The sequence below is a fragment of the Neovison vison genome, chromosome 12 (assembly GCF_020171115.1).
Source record: "Neovison vison isolate M4711 chromosome 12, ASM_NN_V1, whole genome shotgun sequence".
Taxonomy (NCBI): domain Eukaryota; kingdom Metazoa; phylum Chordata; class Mammalia; order Carnivora; family Mustelidae; genus Neogale; species Neogale vison.
The window spans coordinates 64697058-64715340 of NC_058102.1; the positions used below are offsets into that span (position 1 = coordinate 64697058).

The window sequence follows — 18283 nt, forward strand, 5'->3', positions numbered from 1 at the left end:
GGCAAGGTATTTAGCCTGTAACCCTCTACTTGTAAAAGGAGGGGGATTCCTTACTTACATAGGTTATGTGAAGATAAAGGAAAAAACTAAAGTGATTAGTACAAGTGTAGCTTAAGTATTAAAAATGTTGGAAACATTCCTGGGAGAACCAAGATAGGCAGATGGGAGAAGAGAATGGTTTCTCATTAGGAAAGGTTTAATAACTGCATGAGCTAGTTTAGTGGTTGAGATAAGATAATTAAACCCTCCTTGGTTGGGCATAATAAAAGTGAGGTTATAGGATTAATGCTTATGTTTAAGAACTCAGGTCAAGCGGGGGGTTTTTTGTTTTCGTTCCCCCCCACCAAGGTAAGCCTTGGAATTACTTGACATAATTTTAAGGTTTGACAGTTACTTTAGATTTTAAACTCTCTTTTTCCTCTTAATGAAGACTAGGTTATTAACATTTTGTGATAGTTACTAGCTAGATTCTTTATAGCTAATAGCTATGGATGACATCATGAATAATTTAATGGTATTAGCTTTTTTTTTTTTTTAATTTATTTGGCAGACAGAGATCACAAGTAGGCAGAGAGGCAGGCACAGAGAGAGAGGGGAGGAAGCAGGCTCCCTGCTAAGCAGAGAGCCTGATGTGGGGCTCGACCCCAAGACCCTGGGATCATGACCTGAGCTGAAGGCAGAGGCTTTAAGCCACTGAGCCACCCAGGCACCCCTTGGTATTAGCTTTTAAATGAATAATTGTTTCTAGTTATGGTTTAAAATCTTGTCTTTAGGAATCTATTCTGGATTTTGACAAACCTTCAAGTGCAATTCCATCGTCACAGCCGCCTTCAACTACTCCAGGTAGCCCCGTAGGTATGTACTCATCCTAATACTCAGAATAAACATGCATAGGTTTAATAGTTGTTTTCTTTTACAAATAATTTTATAAGCGTTAGACTATATGTGCTAATTTATTCTAAATGTATCTAGATGTCGTCAGTTATGTAAGGGTAAATTACCATTAAGACATTAGTATACTCATCTGATCTGTTTACATTTCATTTTATTTATTTATCTTTTAGAATACTTTTTTTTTTTTTAAGATGTGTTTATTTGTAAGAGAGAGAGAATATGAACAGCGGAGAGAGGCAGGAAGAGGGGGAAGCAGGCTCCCTGCTGATCAAGGAGCCTGATGTGGGACTTGATTCCAGGACTCTGGAATGCAGGTGTCCCTCTGTTTGCATTTTAGGGAAAGTCTCCAGATGTTTGAATGGAGATGTGCAATGGTTGTTTTTGCAATATATGTTTTTCTGAAGTGACTGGAGTCCTTTCCACTCTGTAAATCTAGTGTGGAAAATTTTCAGTCCTCATTATGAGTGAAATTACCTCACATTTGGTACACTGATTAACACAATAACTAATGATGCAGCTTAGAATTGAATCTGATCTGTTGTACAAACTTTAGACTTCTTGCTCTACACTCATTTATCTCAGGGGAGGGATGAGGTATTTAAAGCCATAGTCCAGTTTGTAGTGAGGAGCAGACACCAACTAGAAGATTAGTAATTCATGGGTGAAGTAAGGAGAGTAGAGAGTAATTAACAAAAGTGATGGACATTAACAAGAAGAAACTAAACCAAAACTGTATAATTGAAAATTATATTAATATACATGATCAAAGAGAAAAAAATCTTTGACTCAGCTAAGACTTATTTTGAAACTTGGAACTGGACTGTAAGTAGTTGATTTCTTTTTTTTTTTTTTTTAATTATTTGTTTATTCTTTTGACACAGAGAGAGAGATCACAAGTAGGCAGAGAGGCAGGCAGAGAGAGAGGGAGAAGCAGGCTCCCTGCTGAGCAGAGAGCCTGATGTGGGGCTCGATCCTAGGACCCTGGGATCATGACCTGAGCTGAAGGCAGAGGCTTTAACCCACTGAGCCACCCAGGTGCCCCAAGTAGTTGATTTCTATTCATGATAGCTCAGATTTTATCTTCCAGATTACTATTACTAGTTATTTTTTAGAGTAATAGTTCTTTTGGGAGACTTGGAATGCTGCTTTTGCCCCTCTAATCTTAAAGCATCATTATATATTATAGAAGGGACTGATCACTGATCCTCAGAGGATCACTGATCCTCTGACTTTTCAAAACTCTAATAGAAAATTCATGTGAATTTGGGATCTAGTTCTTCCATCACTGCTTTTTTGGTAAAGTGATAACTTTTGTTTCCACTCAGTTGATATGCATAAACTTTTCTCCTCAGTAGTTTACTGTTGATTTCACTCTTCGCAGCATCTACAGAACAAAATCTATCCAGTCAAAGTGATTTTCTTCAAGAGCCGTTACAGGTAAATTCTCTAAAGTAATCTTTTTTGGCTATTCAGGGAAGAAACTCTTGGTTGGATAAGAATGATTAGATTTGCTGTTTTCTAATACACTTTACTAAATTATTGAAAATAATGTTCTAGGGATATCTAGTTTTTTAGATTAAGTACAGCTAGTCCTCGAAAGGTTACCTAACGACCATGGGGAAGAAGATATCTGTTAGAAAAGAGAAGGCTAGCTGATTCTAGTAAGGAAAAACCAAGTCTGAAGAATACAGAGGTTCTTTGTTTGGGCATCTTTCTTTGCCATTGAGCTCCCTAAGTCACTTGGTATAGCAGCTTGTAAAGGGTCTAAAGAAAGTTACTCATTTTTTTTTTTTAATATTTTATTTATTTATTTGACAGAGATCACAGGTAAGCAGAGAGGCTGGCAGAGAGAGAGAGAGAAAAGCAGGCTCCCTGCTGAGCAGAGAGCCCGATGTGGGACTCAATCCCAGGACCCTGAGATCATGACCTGAGCCGAAGGCAGCGGCTTAACCCACTGAGCCACCCAGGCGCCCCAGAAAGTTACTCATTTTGATTAACCCATGGTTAGCTAATTTCCATCTCCCTCCATACATATGAGTTAACCTGAGGGACCAGATCTTTGAGATCCCTGATGCCACATTGCTTTTCCATCATTAGTGAGTTTGAGGTTTGCTGCTTTTCTGCTTATTACTTAAAAAAAAAAAAAAAAGAAAAAGAAAAAGAAAAAAAAAGAAAGAAAAACAAAAAGAAAACCAAACAAACTTCTCATGATCCGTCTGAAAACCTTATGGCAATTTTCTTAACAGTAACAGCTCTGACAGGTTAAATATTTTGACCAGATGGCTCAACAGTTGTTGCCTTCCTGTCCAAAAACTTCTGAGTAAATACCATTTGTTTACAGTGGTTTATATTTAGTTTGATAAGGTGTGGCTCAGCTTTCAAAATGCATTTGTTGAGTTGAGTCCTTCACCCCACTGATTGCTTTAAGTGTTCCATTTTCTCTTGTTTTAGCTGTTAGGTTCTACAAGAGGCTTTCATTTGACAAGGTAAATTTTTTTGAAAAGCCACTGGTCTTGTTTAGCAGTTCTCAGGGGCAGGTCTCTGGGTGGCTGAATCAGAAGTCCTTGATCACTTCTGTTTCTAGATACCACCTTAGACCTGTCAGATCAGAATTTCCAGGGATGTTATTTAGTCATCTGTATTGGTAATAGGCTTCCTGGGTGAATCTGCACATCCATTTTTTTTTTTTAAGATTATTTATTTATTTGACAGAGAGAGAGAGAGAGAGAGAGAGCGAGCAAGAGAGATCACAAGTAGGCAGAGAGGCAGGCGGAGAGAGAGGAGGAAGCAGGCTCCCCACTGAGCAGAGACCCTGATGTGGGGCTCAATCCCAGGACCCCGAGATCATGACCTGAGTCGAAGGCAGAGGCTTTAATCCACTGAGACACCCAGGTGCCCCTGCACATCCATTTTTTTGGGAACCACTGGTCTCCAGGTCACGGAGACTACCTTCAGCTGGTCTGCTTAACAATAATTTGTATGCAAGAACTACCATAACTTTTTTTTTTCTTTTTTTAAAAGTTTTTAAAATTTATTTGACACAGAGATAGAGAGTACAAGTAGGCAGAGCAGCAGGCAGAGGAAGAGGGAGAAGCAGGCTTCCCGCTGAGCAGGGAGCCCAATGTGGGGCTCGATCCCAGGACCCCAAGATCATGACCCGAGCTGAAGGCAGCCACTTAACTGACTGAGCCACCCAGGTGCCCCGAACTACCATAACTTCTGAATAATACTGATGTGAAGAATGTGTCTCTATTTTGTTGTTAAGTGAATCTTTTAACTAAAATTGAACAGCTTAAGTATCAAGTGCCTTGAGTTGCCTTAACAACTCTCTCGGGCAAGAGAGAGTTATGTCCCCACAATAGCCAGGCCCAATTCTTGTTATTTAATGAGAGGGCCAGAAGAAAGACCTAATTTGAGAAACACTATAGCCTCATACTAGTTCTGATATTTTGGTCAGATCTAAATTATTCCTATTTATTTAGGTATATAAAGTGTTCAAAGGATTTAAAAATGATTTTTCTTAAGACCTTTTTAAAGTTGGTCTCCATTTCCTTCCCAGGAAGTGGCTTTTCTGGTGACCACCTCTAGAAGGTCACTGATACATAACTGCTCCAGATATTTGATAGCCATTCATTAGTTTCCAGTGTACCCATTATGTTACTTGGGCTTCTGAGAGTCACATCTCAAAGCATTTAGATAAAAGGAGTAGATTCATTGATACTTCAGACTGCAATTGCTAGATTTTTATAGATCTCTCTGTGTTATGTTCTATTATCTTTGTGCCATGAATTCTTTTCTAGCCACTTCAGGGTTTTTTTTTTTAAGATTTTTATTTATTTATTTGACAGACAGAGGTCACAAGTAGGCAGAGAGGCAGGCAGAGAGAGAGGAGGAAGCAGGCTCCCTGCTGAGCAGAGAGCCCGATATGGGGCTCCATTCCAGGACACTGGGATCATGACCTGTGCCAAAGGCAGAGGCTTTAACCTGAGCCACCCAGGCGCCCCTCACTTCAGGTTTTTATTGGTGATAGTTGTCAAAACCTTAGTTCTGCTGTGCTCTCAATTTTCATTTTATAAATATTAGCTTTAATTTTTGTTTCACAAATATTATTAGCTTTAATTTTTTGTTAGAATTTTGATGCCACTGTGCTTTATGTATCCTATTTGTACTTCTACCTATCTCTTTAAGACATTGGGAGCACTGAGTGAAAGCATAGTTAGTAAGATCCCTGGCAGAGCAGTGCCTGGAGTGTTGCATGTACGCTGAGCTGCTTCTGGTGAACTGCTGTTGAGTGCCAGACGGAAAATCTGGCCCAGGTTTCCAGGGCCAAGAATCTTGACCAGTGAGAATGGGATTAGATGTGTAGCTTTGGTAACCAGCCCTGGAAAGGCAATTTAGCTAACTTCTTGGGTTTAACTCTTAGCTGTAACAGTTGCTTTTCGTGTGATCTTGGGTAAATTACCTAACCTTTATTTGCCTCTTCCTTTTTGTCAATAGGAATAGTTGTTTCGACCTCACAGGGTTATTGTTAGGATTCAGTATGTTAGTATGTATAAAGTGTTTGGTATAGTATTTGGCAGTAGTGAGTGCTTGGTAAGAGTAACAGGAAGCCTAAGGCCCAAGAAGTAAGAAGTGAACAAAACATGTGTTTTATAATGTCTTGCTGTATTTTCCTGTGTCTAGGCTGCTGCTTCTTCAGTTCCTTGTAGCTCAAATGCTTGCTTGGTTGCTACCGATCAGGCTTCTTCGGGATCTGAAACAGAATTTATGACCTCAGAGACTCCTGAGGTAATAAGAGACCAATTGTTTAATTTCTTTTTCTGTCTTAAAGAGTAGCAGAACCAGCTTACCTTATGCATTGCAAGCACAGTAGGTTGAATGATTTAACATTTATACTTTACTCATGTATTGCTTTCTGTAGATGTGGTTTTGGAGCTTATACAGGTAACTTTGTTGTGACTTTGCCATATAAATAGACTTAATAGTGATTGCCTTATCAGATAAAATAAATATGTCTGAATTGCTGATGTCAAAAAAGGTGAAAAGTTCTAGGTAGGATTAATCAAGTTTCTCATTGTATTTATATTGAAAGAATCCTTAGTGGAAAAATCTACTGTAACTGAAGGCTCAGTAAGTTTCTAGTGTTAGTATTAGCACTGCCTCAGTTGGAAAGAGTTATATTCTCTTTTTGGGTAATTTTCTCAAGAGCATTTTGATAGTACAGTTGACCCTTCAACAACATGGGTTTGGACTGCACAAGTCCACTTGTAACATGGTTTTTTTTTGTTTTTTTTTTTTAAATGAATACAGTTTAGTATTGGAAATGTATTTTCCTTATGTTTTTCTTTTTTTAAAGTTTTTAATTCCAATTAGTTAACATACAGTGTACAATTTAGTGATTCGGCACTTCCTTAAATCACCTGGTACTTACCACAGTAAGTGCCCTCCTAAATACCCATCACTCACTCAACCCATCTCCCCACTCCTTCTCCTCTGGTAACCATCAGTTTGTTCTCTACGATTAAGAGTCTATTTATGGTTTATTGCTCTTTTTTTCCTCCACCCTTGCCCGTTTGTTTTGTTACTTAAATTCCACATGTGAATGAAATCACATGGCATTTGTCTTCTCTGGTCAACTTATTTTGCTTGGCATTATATTCTCTAGCTACATCCATGTTGTTGGATATAGTAAGATTTCATTCCTTTTTTATGGCTGAATAGTATTTCATCGTGTGTGTGTGTGTGTGTGTGTGTGTGTGCAGGCACACATAACTACATAACACATTTTCTTTACCCATTCATCACTTGATGGGCCTTATGATTTTCTTGACATTTTTCTCTAGGTTACCTTATTGTAAGAACACAGTATATAAAACATACAACTTACAAAATATGTATTAATAGACTTTTTATGTTACTGGTAAGGCTGCCTGTCACTGTAGGCTATTAATAGTTAAGATTTTGGGGAGTCAAAAGTTCTATGCAGATTTGACTGTGGTGGGGGGGTGGTCAGCACTCCTAACACCTGTGTTTTGCAGGGGTCAACTATATCAAGTTTGTGCTTTCAATTCTAAAGTGATTGTTTTTGCTAAGTTTGAACAAAACCTTGAAGTAGACACAGCAAGATACCATGATTTTTTTGGATTAATTTAGCAACTCTTTGGTTTTACTATTTTTGGTTAACCATTACACAAGAGAATGTGCTCATTATAGAATATAAGAAAATACAGATACACATTAAGTTTTATTGTGCAGACTTGGTCTAAATTAAAATTACTTGGTTCCTCATGTTAAGAGGAAAGTGTGACCAAGTGAGTCACAGCTCTCTGCTTCATAATCTGATTGGGATTGGTTTTTGGTAATCTTTTTAATTAAGCCTTTGGATTTGTAATCTATTATATCAAGGACTTGCTTATTAGTATAGGCAAGGATTATTTAAGTTCGATCAGGTTTGGTTTTCTTTTTTAGAGAGCTGACTTAGAGATCTAGGAACAAGACTTGAAAATCAAGAAAAATTAAAGTATAGCAGAACCAGCTATAACTGACTAAGCAACTAACCTAAGATTTTTCTGAATTCTTCTGTAGATTTGAAATAATATTCGATTCTTAGCTGGAAAATACCATTTCAGGGTTTGGAAAGGACTAAGTAGTCATAAAACTTGAGCACCTCATTTGTTAGACTGATTAATAGTAAGACTTGTTCACCTAATCAGCAAGCTGTGGAAAGCAAATGCTAGTGTGCATCCTCAGCAGTTGGGATTTGAAATTGTAAGCAAAGCTATTCTTCTGCATTCCTGTGTCCAAATGTCATCCTATAAAACTTGCTGACTTATGCCAGTCTGGGGTTTAGTGTAAGTTAACTGCTTGTTATGTGGCAGGTGATTGGCTGATGCTGCATTTTTTCTCCCTAGGCAGCAGTGCCCCCAAGCAAGCAGCCGTCTTCACTAGCTTCTCCAAATCCTCCCATGTCAAAGGGCTCTGAACAGGGCTTCCAGTCACCTCCAGCAAGTAGTAGTTCAGTAACCATTAACACAGCGCCCTTTCAAGCCATGCAGACAGTGAGTATGAAACGTGAATGTTGACTGCAGTTCATTATTCCTGTTAAAAAAGGCATTGTTTCTCTTACATCCATTACTGGGTACTCAGTATGTGAAGAACTTGGCCTTTGTATTACTCTTACTTGGGTTGATAATTTACTTTTGTCCAATGCAAATATTATTTGTAGTGCAAGAGTATTAAATCCAAAGCTTTGAGAATTTTTAATGGGTATTTTATCAGAATATTTTTCCCTCTCAGAAAACGAGTTGCAGGCAAAGCTGAGGATCCATATTAATTAAATGAATTGTGTGGCTGAGAAACACAATTTTTTTCCCTCCCCCCCCCTTTCTTTCTTTCTTTAAGATTTATTTGAGAGAGAGCTCAAGTTGGGGGGGAGAGGGAGAAACCTAAGCAGACTGAGCATGGAGTCTGACATAGGTCTGATCTCAGGCTCGTGAGATCAAAGCCCTGAGTGGAAACCAAGAGTTGGACGCTTTAACTGACTGCGCCACTCAGGTGCCCCGAGAAACACAATTTTCTGTGAACAGCTTAATAATACTAACCATTACTAATATCACACTAGTGGTGTTCCAGAGCATCAAACCTGAAATATAGAACACATCCTTGGGTGTTCTGTCATTCCTGAAACTTATTTTGATTTCATCTTGGTCTTCTGCTGGTTTTTAGAGAATTGTTCCAATTTGGTATTCTGAATTCATATTCTTCTACAAATTGTTTAAACATTTTTTAAAGGTAATAATACAACTGTGTTTATATGTTTATTCTGTGAAACAGAATAGTATAAAACAGCTCTTTAGGGGAAAAAAAATCTTAGCCAATAAGTATCTGATGATACTTTAATGCCCCACTTAGGGTACTTTTGAGTGGTGGAGGGGTGGAGCCAGTGGAGTGGCCATGGAAAGCAGGTACAATTCAGGGAGATAGACTGATAAATTCAGACACCTGAATTCACTGATCTTATCACTTCCTCATTGGACACTGGATCTCTCAGTTTTTGTTCTCCCTCTTACCCTGTCAGTCCACCCTGTACAGTATTGTCACATTTGTTTTACTAACTTTTTCCTCGTTCCTAATTAAAAGCAAACAGTGATGTATTACAGAATGCAATTGAAAAGTCCTTTGCTTGACACTTAGTAACTTTCAAAGTCTGGTATGACCTTCCAGGCAAGTTTCATGTACTTGCCTTGTATGTTCCTGTCGCAGTATATCTTTTTTGCTCATGCCAGTCTGTCTTCTGTACCTGTTTGAATCCTATCCAGTATGAATTGGTTCTCATTTGTTTCTTTATTCATTCATTCAACAAACAGATAGTAATGAAATCAGACACGGTTTTTAATCACTGGGATTGGGTTTTAGCAATGAAAACGAGACAGATCTTTGTGCTCAAGAACCTTATATTTCATAGTAGAGAGCTTGAGAGAAAAATATTCATACATATAATACTATCAAGTGCTGTGTGTTACAGGAAAACATGGAGCAGGATAAGGGGACTAGAGAGTAATGGAAGTGCTATTTTATAGACAATGGCCAGAGTCTGGACAGGTCATTGCCTGCCATATAGTAGAAATTTAGTAGATGGGAGATTTTTTTCATTCATTTTTAATTTTTGAAAAAATAGTCTTGCCCTGTGTATCTTTCATTCTCAGTATGCATTATAAGATATTCTAGCAGTGGAAGATTAATTTTTGGATTTTTTTTTTTTTTTTTTTTAGTTTATTTGACAGACAAAGATCACAAGTAGGCAGAGAGGCAGGAAGAGAGAGAGAGGAAGGGAAGCATGCTCCCCGCTGAGCAGAGAGCCGGATGCGGGGCTCAATCCCAGGACCCTGGGATCATGACCTGAGCTGAAGGCAGAGGCTTTAACCCACTGAGCCACCTAGGTGCCCCAAGGAAGATTAATTTTTGTACTTGAGTTTATATCTATTAGAAACCAAATAGAAGTGTTTCTTTGCCGTAGTAAGATATGCATGACATAAAATTCAGTGTTTTACCATTTTTAAGTGTATAATACAGTGACATTCAGTACAGCCACAGGGTTATACAGCCACTTCCACTATTTCCAAAATGTTTCCATCATCCAAAACAGAAACTGTACTCATTAAGCTGTAACTCTTCATTCCCCCCCCCTCTCTCCAGCTCCTGGTAACCTCTTCTACTTTTGCCTCTAGGACTTTTACCTGTTCTAAGTACTCATATAGATGGAATCACAGTATTTGTCCTTTTTACGTCTAACTTGTTTCATTTAATATAATGTTCTCAAGGTTTTCCGTGTTGTATCATGGATCAGAAATTCATTCTTTTTTCATGGCTATACTACCTTTTTTTTTTTTTTTTTAAATAAAGTAGGCTTCACACACTAGAGCCCAGTATGAGGCTTGAACTTACAACCCTGAGATCAAGACCTGAGCTGAGACAAAGAGTTGGATGCTTAACCGACTGAGCCACCCAAGCACCCCTGTACTGCATTTTGATTATCCATTTAGCCATTGATGGACACTTGGATTGTTTCCACCTTTTGCCTGTTATGAATAATATTTTGTGCTTCTGTGTAATAAATATCTAAGCTATATAAATTAGAACCAAACTATAGAGTTTTAATCTTAGCATACAAAACCTCAGTCTCTGCTTTTAATTCTTTTGCGTATATGTCAGAAGCGTGATCTCTGGATCACACAGTTATTTCTATGCTTAACTTTTTGAGGAATCATAATACTCTTTTCTCAGTTGGTTTCATCATTTTACATTTCTGCCAGTAACACAAGAAGTTCTGTTTACACCACATTTTCACCAATGCTTATGTTTTCTGTTTGTTTTGTTTTTGGTAACACCCATTTTAATGGGTATGACATGGTAGCTCATTGTGGTTTTGATTTGTATTTCCCTAATGACTAATGATGTTAAGCATTTTTTCATGTGCTTATGGACCATTTTTCTTTGGAGAAATGTCAGTTCAAGTCCTTTGCTCATCTAATAGAAGTTTTTGAAGGTTGTAGTTTTGTTAGCTGTCAACCTTAATTTTCTATGAAACTTTGCAAATGACTCGGCATACCCTTGTCTTTTAAGGTATTTAATGTTAATGCACCTCTGCCTCCACGGAAAGAACAAGAAATAAAAGAATCCCCTTATTCATCTGGCTACAATCAAAGTTTTACTACAGCAAGTACACAAACACCACCCCAGTGCCAACTGCCAGCTATACATGTAGAACAAACTGTCCTTTCTCAAGAGACTGGTAAGATCTTTGTGTAGGATATTTTGAGGACTTAGATAACAGCTAATTGAATGGAAGGCAGCACAGTAGTGATAGTTGAGGGGTTCTTTCTTGACTAGTTAAGCATTATTTCCTCACATGTTCAAGTGTTGGGAAACACTTAAATGCTTTCTCTTCTATTTAGTTAAGTTCACCTCTTAATTTTTACTTTTGTAGAGGTAGCACCTAGTTGGTTGATTTAGCCTTGAAGTATGCTCGCATTTTTAAATCTGATTGCTTTGATTGTCATGGACAGTGATGGAGAGGTACATAGGGTACTATATAGCTGCTCTTAGGAAGGGTTTGAAATCATCCTGTTAAATCTTTTAGTGCAGACAGCTGTTTGGTCTTTCCTCCCTTTGCCCCTCTTAAATAAAGCATTGATCAAGGTGAAGATACAATTTAGTGTACTTATTCCACTGTTTGCTTGGAGATGAAAAACTGTCTTGCTATTTCATGCTAGTCTAATACCTGAAAGGATAGGCAACTTTATAGTTATTCCTAATTTAATAAACACCTGTAGATTTTTAGTGTTGGTATTTCAGACCCCTTTTGAGTTTTCTAAAACTTAAGCCTGAGCAAATGAATTGGGCATTCTGGGTACTTGGTTAATCTAACAAGAGGTACTAAATGTAAATCCTTGGACCTAGACACCCATGGCCTTGTTCTCTTCTCATCTGTACTTTGGTGAAAACAAAGGGCAGATGATTTACGTAAGGCATGTTTGTCACATGCTTTCTCAGTCACAGTATTAATTAAAATTCATTGTCTTTTACTCCTTGGTCTAGAATATTTAGCCTTTTTTCTCTTGAATTGTGATAGAATATACATAACAAAATTTACCGTTTTAACCCTTTAAGTGTATAGCGCTGTGACAGCCAGATTGTTGTACAGCTGGTGTTGTACACCAGCATTTCTCTAGGCTTTGTCATCTTCCCCAACTGAAACTCTACCCATTTAACACCAACTCTCCAGCCCCTCTCCCTGTAACCCCCTGGAAACCTCCATTCTACTCTATGAATTGGCCTAGGTGCTTAACCTAGAGTAAATGCAGTTATACAGTATTAGTCCTTTTGTGACTGGCCTGTTTGACTCAGCATAGTGTCTTCAAGTTCATCCATGTTGTAGCATGTGTCAGAACTTCCTTCCCTTGTAAGGCTGAATAATACTCTGTTACCTAAGTATATATATGTATAGCTTCCAGGATCTCTGTAAACATACATATATATAGTAACTGTAGTTTTTTAAAGGAGAAAATTGTATTGAAGGTTTTGATATACAATGACTTTGACGTATAAAGAATATTAAATCTTTGTTACCATTTAACTCTTGGACTCTAAAACTGTTTCTTTAAGCAGCAAGTTATCCTGATGGAACTATTCAAGTAAGCAATGGTAGCCTTGCCTTTTACCCAGCACAGACGAATGTATTTCCCAGACCCTCTCAACCATTTGTCAATAGCCGGGGATCTGTTAGAGGATGTACTCGTGGTGGGAGATTACTAACCAATTCGTATCGGTCCCCTGGTGGTTATAAAGGTATGCTCTGAACAAAATTTCATTATACTGAATTATTTTGTTTATATATTTAACTATTTTTACTTTATCTTATTCCTTTTTTAGTTGCCCTCCATATTATGGTAGAGAATTCCCTATTCCTACAAAATCAGTATTTCTAATATACCTTTTGTCTGTACAACAGAGGAACTTTTTGTATGAAAAGCAGATTGATCTTGTGACTTAGGACTGAAGTGAAAAGTTGAGCATTTTGTTTTTCCTGTGATGAATTTTGGTTTTCATATTTAAGTACTTTCCTTTGTTAATTGACTTGAGTGTTCAAAATATGTCATAACTAGGCAATGCCCACTATCTAGTTGTTTGTCTAACAGAGGATACTGTAGATAAAAACATAAACTTTGAGACTATAATAGTGATATTCTCCTAAGTCTTAGAGGTGGTTCCACGTGTTCTGTCACTGGTTGGTATTAGCAGAAGTGCTCTAGACAGGCCTTAGCTACCCCACTTTCTGAATCCCACGTGTATTCAAGCAGTAGTAAATTTCTACAGTTGGCTTATTTGAAGTCAGTGATATTTTATAAATATGTGTTTTATTGTGGAAGCAATGTCAGAGTTTGCTTAAGGAATAAATCTATGGTATTATAGGATCAGTTTAACATCTGAAGTTGTATAGAATTAGACTATTTTAAACTTCATTATAATTTTGCCCATAATTTTATTTAAGTTGTTTATTTATTAGGTTTTGATACTTATAGAGGACCACCTTCAATTACCAATGGAAATTATAGCCAGCTACAGTTCCAAGCTAGAGAATATCCTGGAACACCTTATTCCCAAAGGGTAAGAATAGTTGTCGTAGTTGAATAGTTGTACAGCTGTTGATGTTTAGTGGGTGATTAAACTAGAGCAGAGTCACAGTTTATTTTGTATAAGGCATTCTTTGTTTTAGAACTACTTGTCAGGACTGTGGAGAGTAGTTGAGTTGGAAGCTTTTCCAGTAACCCAAAGAGGATGAATGACAATTGCCTGTTACACAGAACTTGGAAGGTCTTAAGGATTTTATCACGTTGTTTGTATTAACTCATTTACTCCTCCACCTTACAAGAGAGACTGGGGTTCAGAAACAAGTAACTTGTCTAAGGTCACTCAATAAGCCGGTGGTAGAAAGGAGATGAGAATCCAAGTTTCCTAACTCCAGATCCTGTGAGCTTTACTTCATTGTACATTGCTTTCAATTTAACTTTTCTAGGTACCAGGTGCAGGAAAGGCCTTTTTGATATGTTTAATTTTTTTGGTTTATTTTTATTGGAATAACTCAGCAGATCTTCTTTACAACTATAATAAAAGATAAAATAATAATAAAGGGAGATCTTGGGCTCTCCCTGTTATTGGTCATATATTGATATGACTGTATGCATCAGGATTTTCAGTTTTGAAGTTTTACAAACCTTTAAGTATGTATTTGGTACCAAACTAAGTTCTTTTGTAATATATAAAGTATTTGAATTGCTTACAGTCATAGGTAAGTAGATGTTTATACAGAGGCAGTATTAAAAGGGGGTTAAGAACACACTTCAAAGAACACAAAAAATCACCTAAATGACTTGGGTATGATCCCTTCCTTCCTTCGTTGTGTGACCTTGGGTATGGTGCATAAACTTTCTGAGCTCTCTAGTTTTCATCTGTTAGATGAAGACTCATCTGCGAGTTACTCACCATACTCTAAGCTGTTGTGAGGATTAAGTGAATTAATACATATAAATGCTTAGCACCACAATGCCAGATGTATATCAAGCATGCAAATATTAGTTCTAATAACATGTACGTGAAGGGATGTGTTGATTAATACAGACTTCGGTAATGGAGCTTTTCTTTTTTTTATTTCAAATGAGACTAAAGGATTTTTTTTTTTTTTGAAGATTTTATTTATTTGTCAGAGAGCACACGTGCACACAAATGGGGGAGCGACAGACAGAGGGAGCAGCAGTCTCCCTGCTGAGCAAGGAGCCTGGTGTAGGCAAGGAGCCTAGAACTCTGGGACCATGACCTGAGCTGAAAGCAGACGCTTAATTGACTGAGCCACCCAGGAATCCCACTGGAGCTGTTCTTAACACCAATGTTGTAGAATTCTTTCCTGGAGCACCTGGCTGGCTCAGTAGAGTGTATATGACTTTTTGTCGCAGAATCGTGAGTTCAAGCCCCATGTTAGGTGTAGAGCTTTACATTAAAAATAAATAAATCTATACATAAATTTCTTCCTGAGGAAACATAAGACAGTAATAGTGGTTGCTATGGGGAAGATGAGTTTGGAGTAAGAGACTTAACTATTTATTGTGTACCTTCTTGTTTGATTTTTTTATTGCATGTATTAACCTAATCATACCATTAAATATTCTTTTCATGAATTGTTTGGAGGCTGACTTTCACCATATTTGGGAGGCTGCTTGAAATGTTGCCTCCTGAACATTTTTTTTTTTTTTTTTGGTGAGGATATTAAATTATTTTTCAGGCAATAATACATTCATACAATATAATTCTTATTGACTCCTGTATTGAAACTGAACAAAACCCTAACATAGTTCATAATTGTCTTCACAGTTTGATTTATAAATAGGGCAAGATTGAAATAGTCTGTTCTTGCCTTATTATTTCCTTTTATCTTGAGATAAGGGATAGAACACCGTGCCATATTTTGGAATTTCCCTCATAACTTAGCATTGTATCTTTTACATAGTGTTTCCTAGATGCCTTATCATTTTTGCAAATATTAGCATACCTGGTTGGTCAGGTGAATTAACAGATGAAGCAAGTATTGCCATTGTGGCCCTTGCTTTTGTTTGTTTTTCTTGGTGTTTGAAAACATCTGAGCCACTGTGGTTGCTGCAGAAGGCCAGATAAAAGGCTAAGGGGACTTTTGATCTTAAGTTTTACCAGCCAGTAACACTGGGAAATAACTAATTATCATCTTGCATTTTTGGTGCCAAGGTTAAATATTATTTATTCATTTCAGGATAATTTCCAGCAGTGTTACAAGCGAGGAGGGACATCTGGCGGTCCTCGGACAAATTCAAGAGGTAAGGATAATTAACTGGGTTACCTGAAACATACCTCTAGATCTTTATCTTCTGTGAATTTCTCCCGAAAGTGCATTGTTTCACCATTTATCTTTTAAAGTTTTCATTTTGTGTAAGTGCAGTACTAAAGACCTTTGGGAGATTCTAGAGTACTGGAATGGCTGTGGCAATCTGTTGTCCATTTAATTAAAAGTCTGTGTGTGTGCTCCTTTCAGTTTTCCTGACACCATAGTATATTCACTATGCATACTTAAAAGATAGTTTCATGGGATGATTCAGGATAATGGTTCTTGTAGTAATGGGAACTTCTAGATACTCTAATGTCACTACATTGAAGGATAGGAATAAACAAAATTAAGACATCTTGACTTGGGCACCTGAATGGCTCAGTTAAGCGTCTGCCTTCGGCTCAGGTCAAATTCTGGGGACCTGGGATTGAGTCCCGCATCAGGCTCCCTACTCAGTGAGGAGTCTGCTTCTCCCTCTGCCCGCCACCCCCTAGCTTGTGTGTGTGTGCTCTCTGTCAAATAAATAAATAAAATCTTAAGGAAAAAAAAAAGATACCATGACTTGAAATTTTAACAGCAGGATATTGTATTTCTTAAAATGTAACGGTACTATTAAAAGATTCAGTATAACTGAGAAAATTAAGAACTACTGAAGATTAACTATCACAAGAAAGCAGAATCTTACCCTTTTAAGAAAGTAGTCGATACTCACACTGCCTTGGCCTTATATCTGAGCTGTATTTTTGTATGGCACTTAAAGCATTAGAATGTCATGATATCACATTAACTTGGAAATGTGGAACGAACATTCATTGTGGGTCTTAGTACCATAACAAAGTATCTTTGACTGGCCAGCAGTTCTAAAAGTTGGTTCTTTTATGTAATCTCAGTTTTCTTGAGTCCTCATATATTAGATATTTGGGGGTGGGTTTGAGGAAAGAAGAATGGAGTGAGAATTCCATAAAAAGGTAAAAAGAATGCTCAAACTTGGGTTTTAGACTTCGCTAATCTTAACTAGTAAGGTAGCTAACATTTTCAGGAGGCTCATTTTCTTAAAAAAAAAAACTTGAAAAAAATGAGGCTACTAGATAAGATCATATTCTGTCCTTTTTGGCTTTAGAATAGTATACAAGCGTATTGCTAGAAAAATCTAGAGAAGTATATTGTAGCTATACTTTGTTGCTTTTGTTTTAGAATTTACTATATAAAATGTATCTTTATCTGTGTTTCAGTAGCCGACTAATGTTAAATATTGTGTTCAAAGCTAACTGCTTCATTATGAGAAACTCACTGTTGCTAATAAAACAGCAGGGTGGAGTGATTCTTCTCAGGTGAGCAGCCCAGAAAGAGACAACGAAACCTTTAACAGTGGTGACTCTGGACAAGGAGACTCCCGTAGCATGACCCCTGTGGATGTGCCCGTGACAAATCCAGCAGCCACCATACTGCCAGTACACGTCTATCCCCTGCCTCAGCAGATGCGAGTTGCCTTCTCAGCAGCCAGAACCTCTAATCTCGCCCCTGGAACTTTAGACCAACCTATTGTGTTTGATCTTCTTCTGAACAACTTGGGAGAAACTTTTGATCTTCAGCTTGGTAGATTTAATTGCCCGGTGAATGGCACTTACGTTTTCATTTTTCACATGCTAAAGCTGGCAGTGAATGTGCCACTGTATGTCAACCTCATGAAGAATGAAGAGGTCTTGGTATCTGCCTATGCCAATGATGGTGCTCCAGACCATGAAACTGCTAGCAATCATGCAATTCTGCAGCTCTTCCAGGGAGACCAGATATGGTTACGTTTGCACAGGGGAGCAATTTATGGAAGTAGTTGGAAATACTCCACATTTTCAGGCTACCTTCTTTATCAAGATTGAAAGTCAGTGCAGAATTGATAGTAAAAGGATGGTGTTCTAATTAGTGGCGTTAAAGGAGAAGTAGTCTTTGCCCTTGTGACTGATTGGTTTAGGAAGATGGTTTCATTTCTAGAGGAAGGAGGAAGTCCTTACTTTTTTTGTTTTCCTCCCCAAGGTGAAAAATTTCAAGCTGAATGACAATTAGCACTAATCTGGCACTTTATAAATTGTGATGTAGCCTCGCTAGTCAAGCTGTGAATGTATATTGTTTGCACTTAATCCTTAACTGTATTAACGTTCAGCTTACTAAACTGACTGCCTCAAGTTCAGGCAAGTTATAATGCCTTGTTGTGCCTCAATAAAAAAGTTACATGCACCTTCAGTGTTCTTTTTTGATTAAACATTTAGCTGAGAGGTAAAATATTTCATTTTTACTATTCGTCACTGATAACTTTTGAATGGGTATTTATTCATGGGTTCATTCTATTTTAAAATAAGACTATAATAGTTCTTTTTACTTTGATATTATACATGTCATTCATCAAAAGATATCCTGTTTCCTATTGGCTATTACATAACGTATTTCTCCTTGAAGCTGGACGTGTTACTTGTTAGCTATCTTTAA

The 18283-nt window shown here is 37.5% G+C and overlaps 1 protein-coding gene across 10 annotated transcripts in view; it reads left to right on the top strand.

Annotated features, from left to right (window-relative positions):
• Positions 1-18034, top strand: part of CAPRIN2 (caprin family member 2) — a 48985-nt gene extending 30951 nt beyond the window's left edge. For 3 of the 10 annotated variants that reach the window (XM_044229054.1, XM_044229055.1, XM_044229061.1), the window contains exons 11-19: positions 774-855; positions 2276-2331; positions 5578-5682; positions 7806-7952; positions 11017-11185; positions 12559-12741; positions 13460-13560; positions 15731-15794; positions 17111-18034. In XM_044229054.1, the coding sequence (XP_044084989.1) occupies positions 774-855; positions 2276-2331; positions 5578-5682; positions 7806-7952; positions 11017-11185; positions 12559-12741; positions 13460-13560; positions 15731-15794; positions 17111-17679 (1476 nt within the window). In that variant the 3' untranslated portion in view covers positions 17680-18034. Of the gene's footprint in view, positions 1-773; positions 856-2275; positions 2332-5577; positions 5683-7805; positions 7953-11016; positions 11186-12558; positions 12742-13459; positions 13561-15730; positions 15795-17034 lie in introns of all 10 variants that reach the window. The other 7 variants (XM_044229057.1, XM_044229062.1, XM_044229063.1 and 4 more) reach the window with 7 other exon arrangements.
• The last annotated feature ends 249 nt before the right edge of the window (positions 18035-18283 follow it).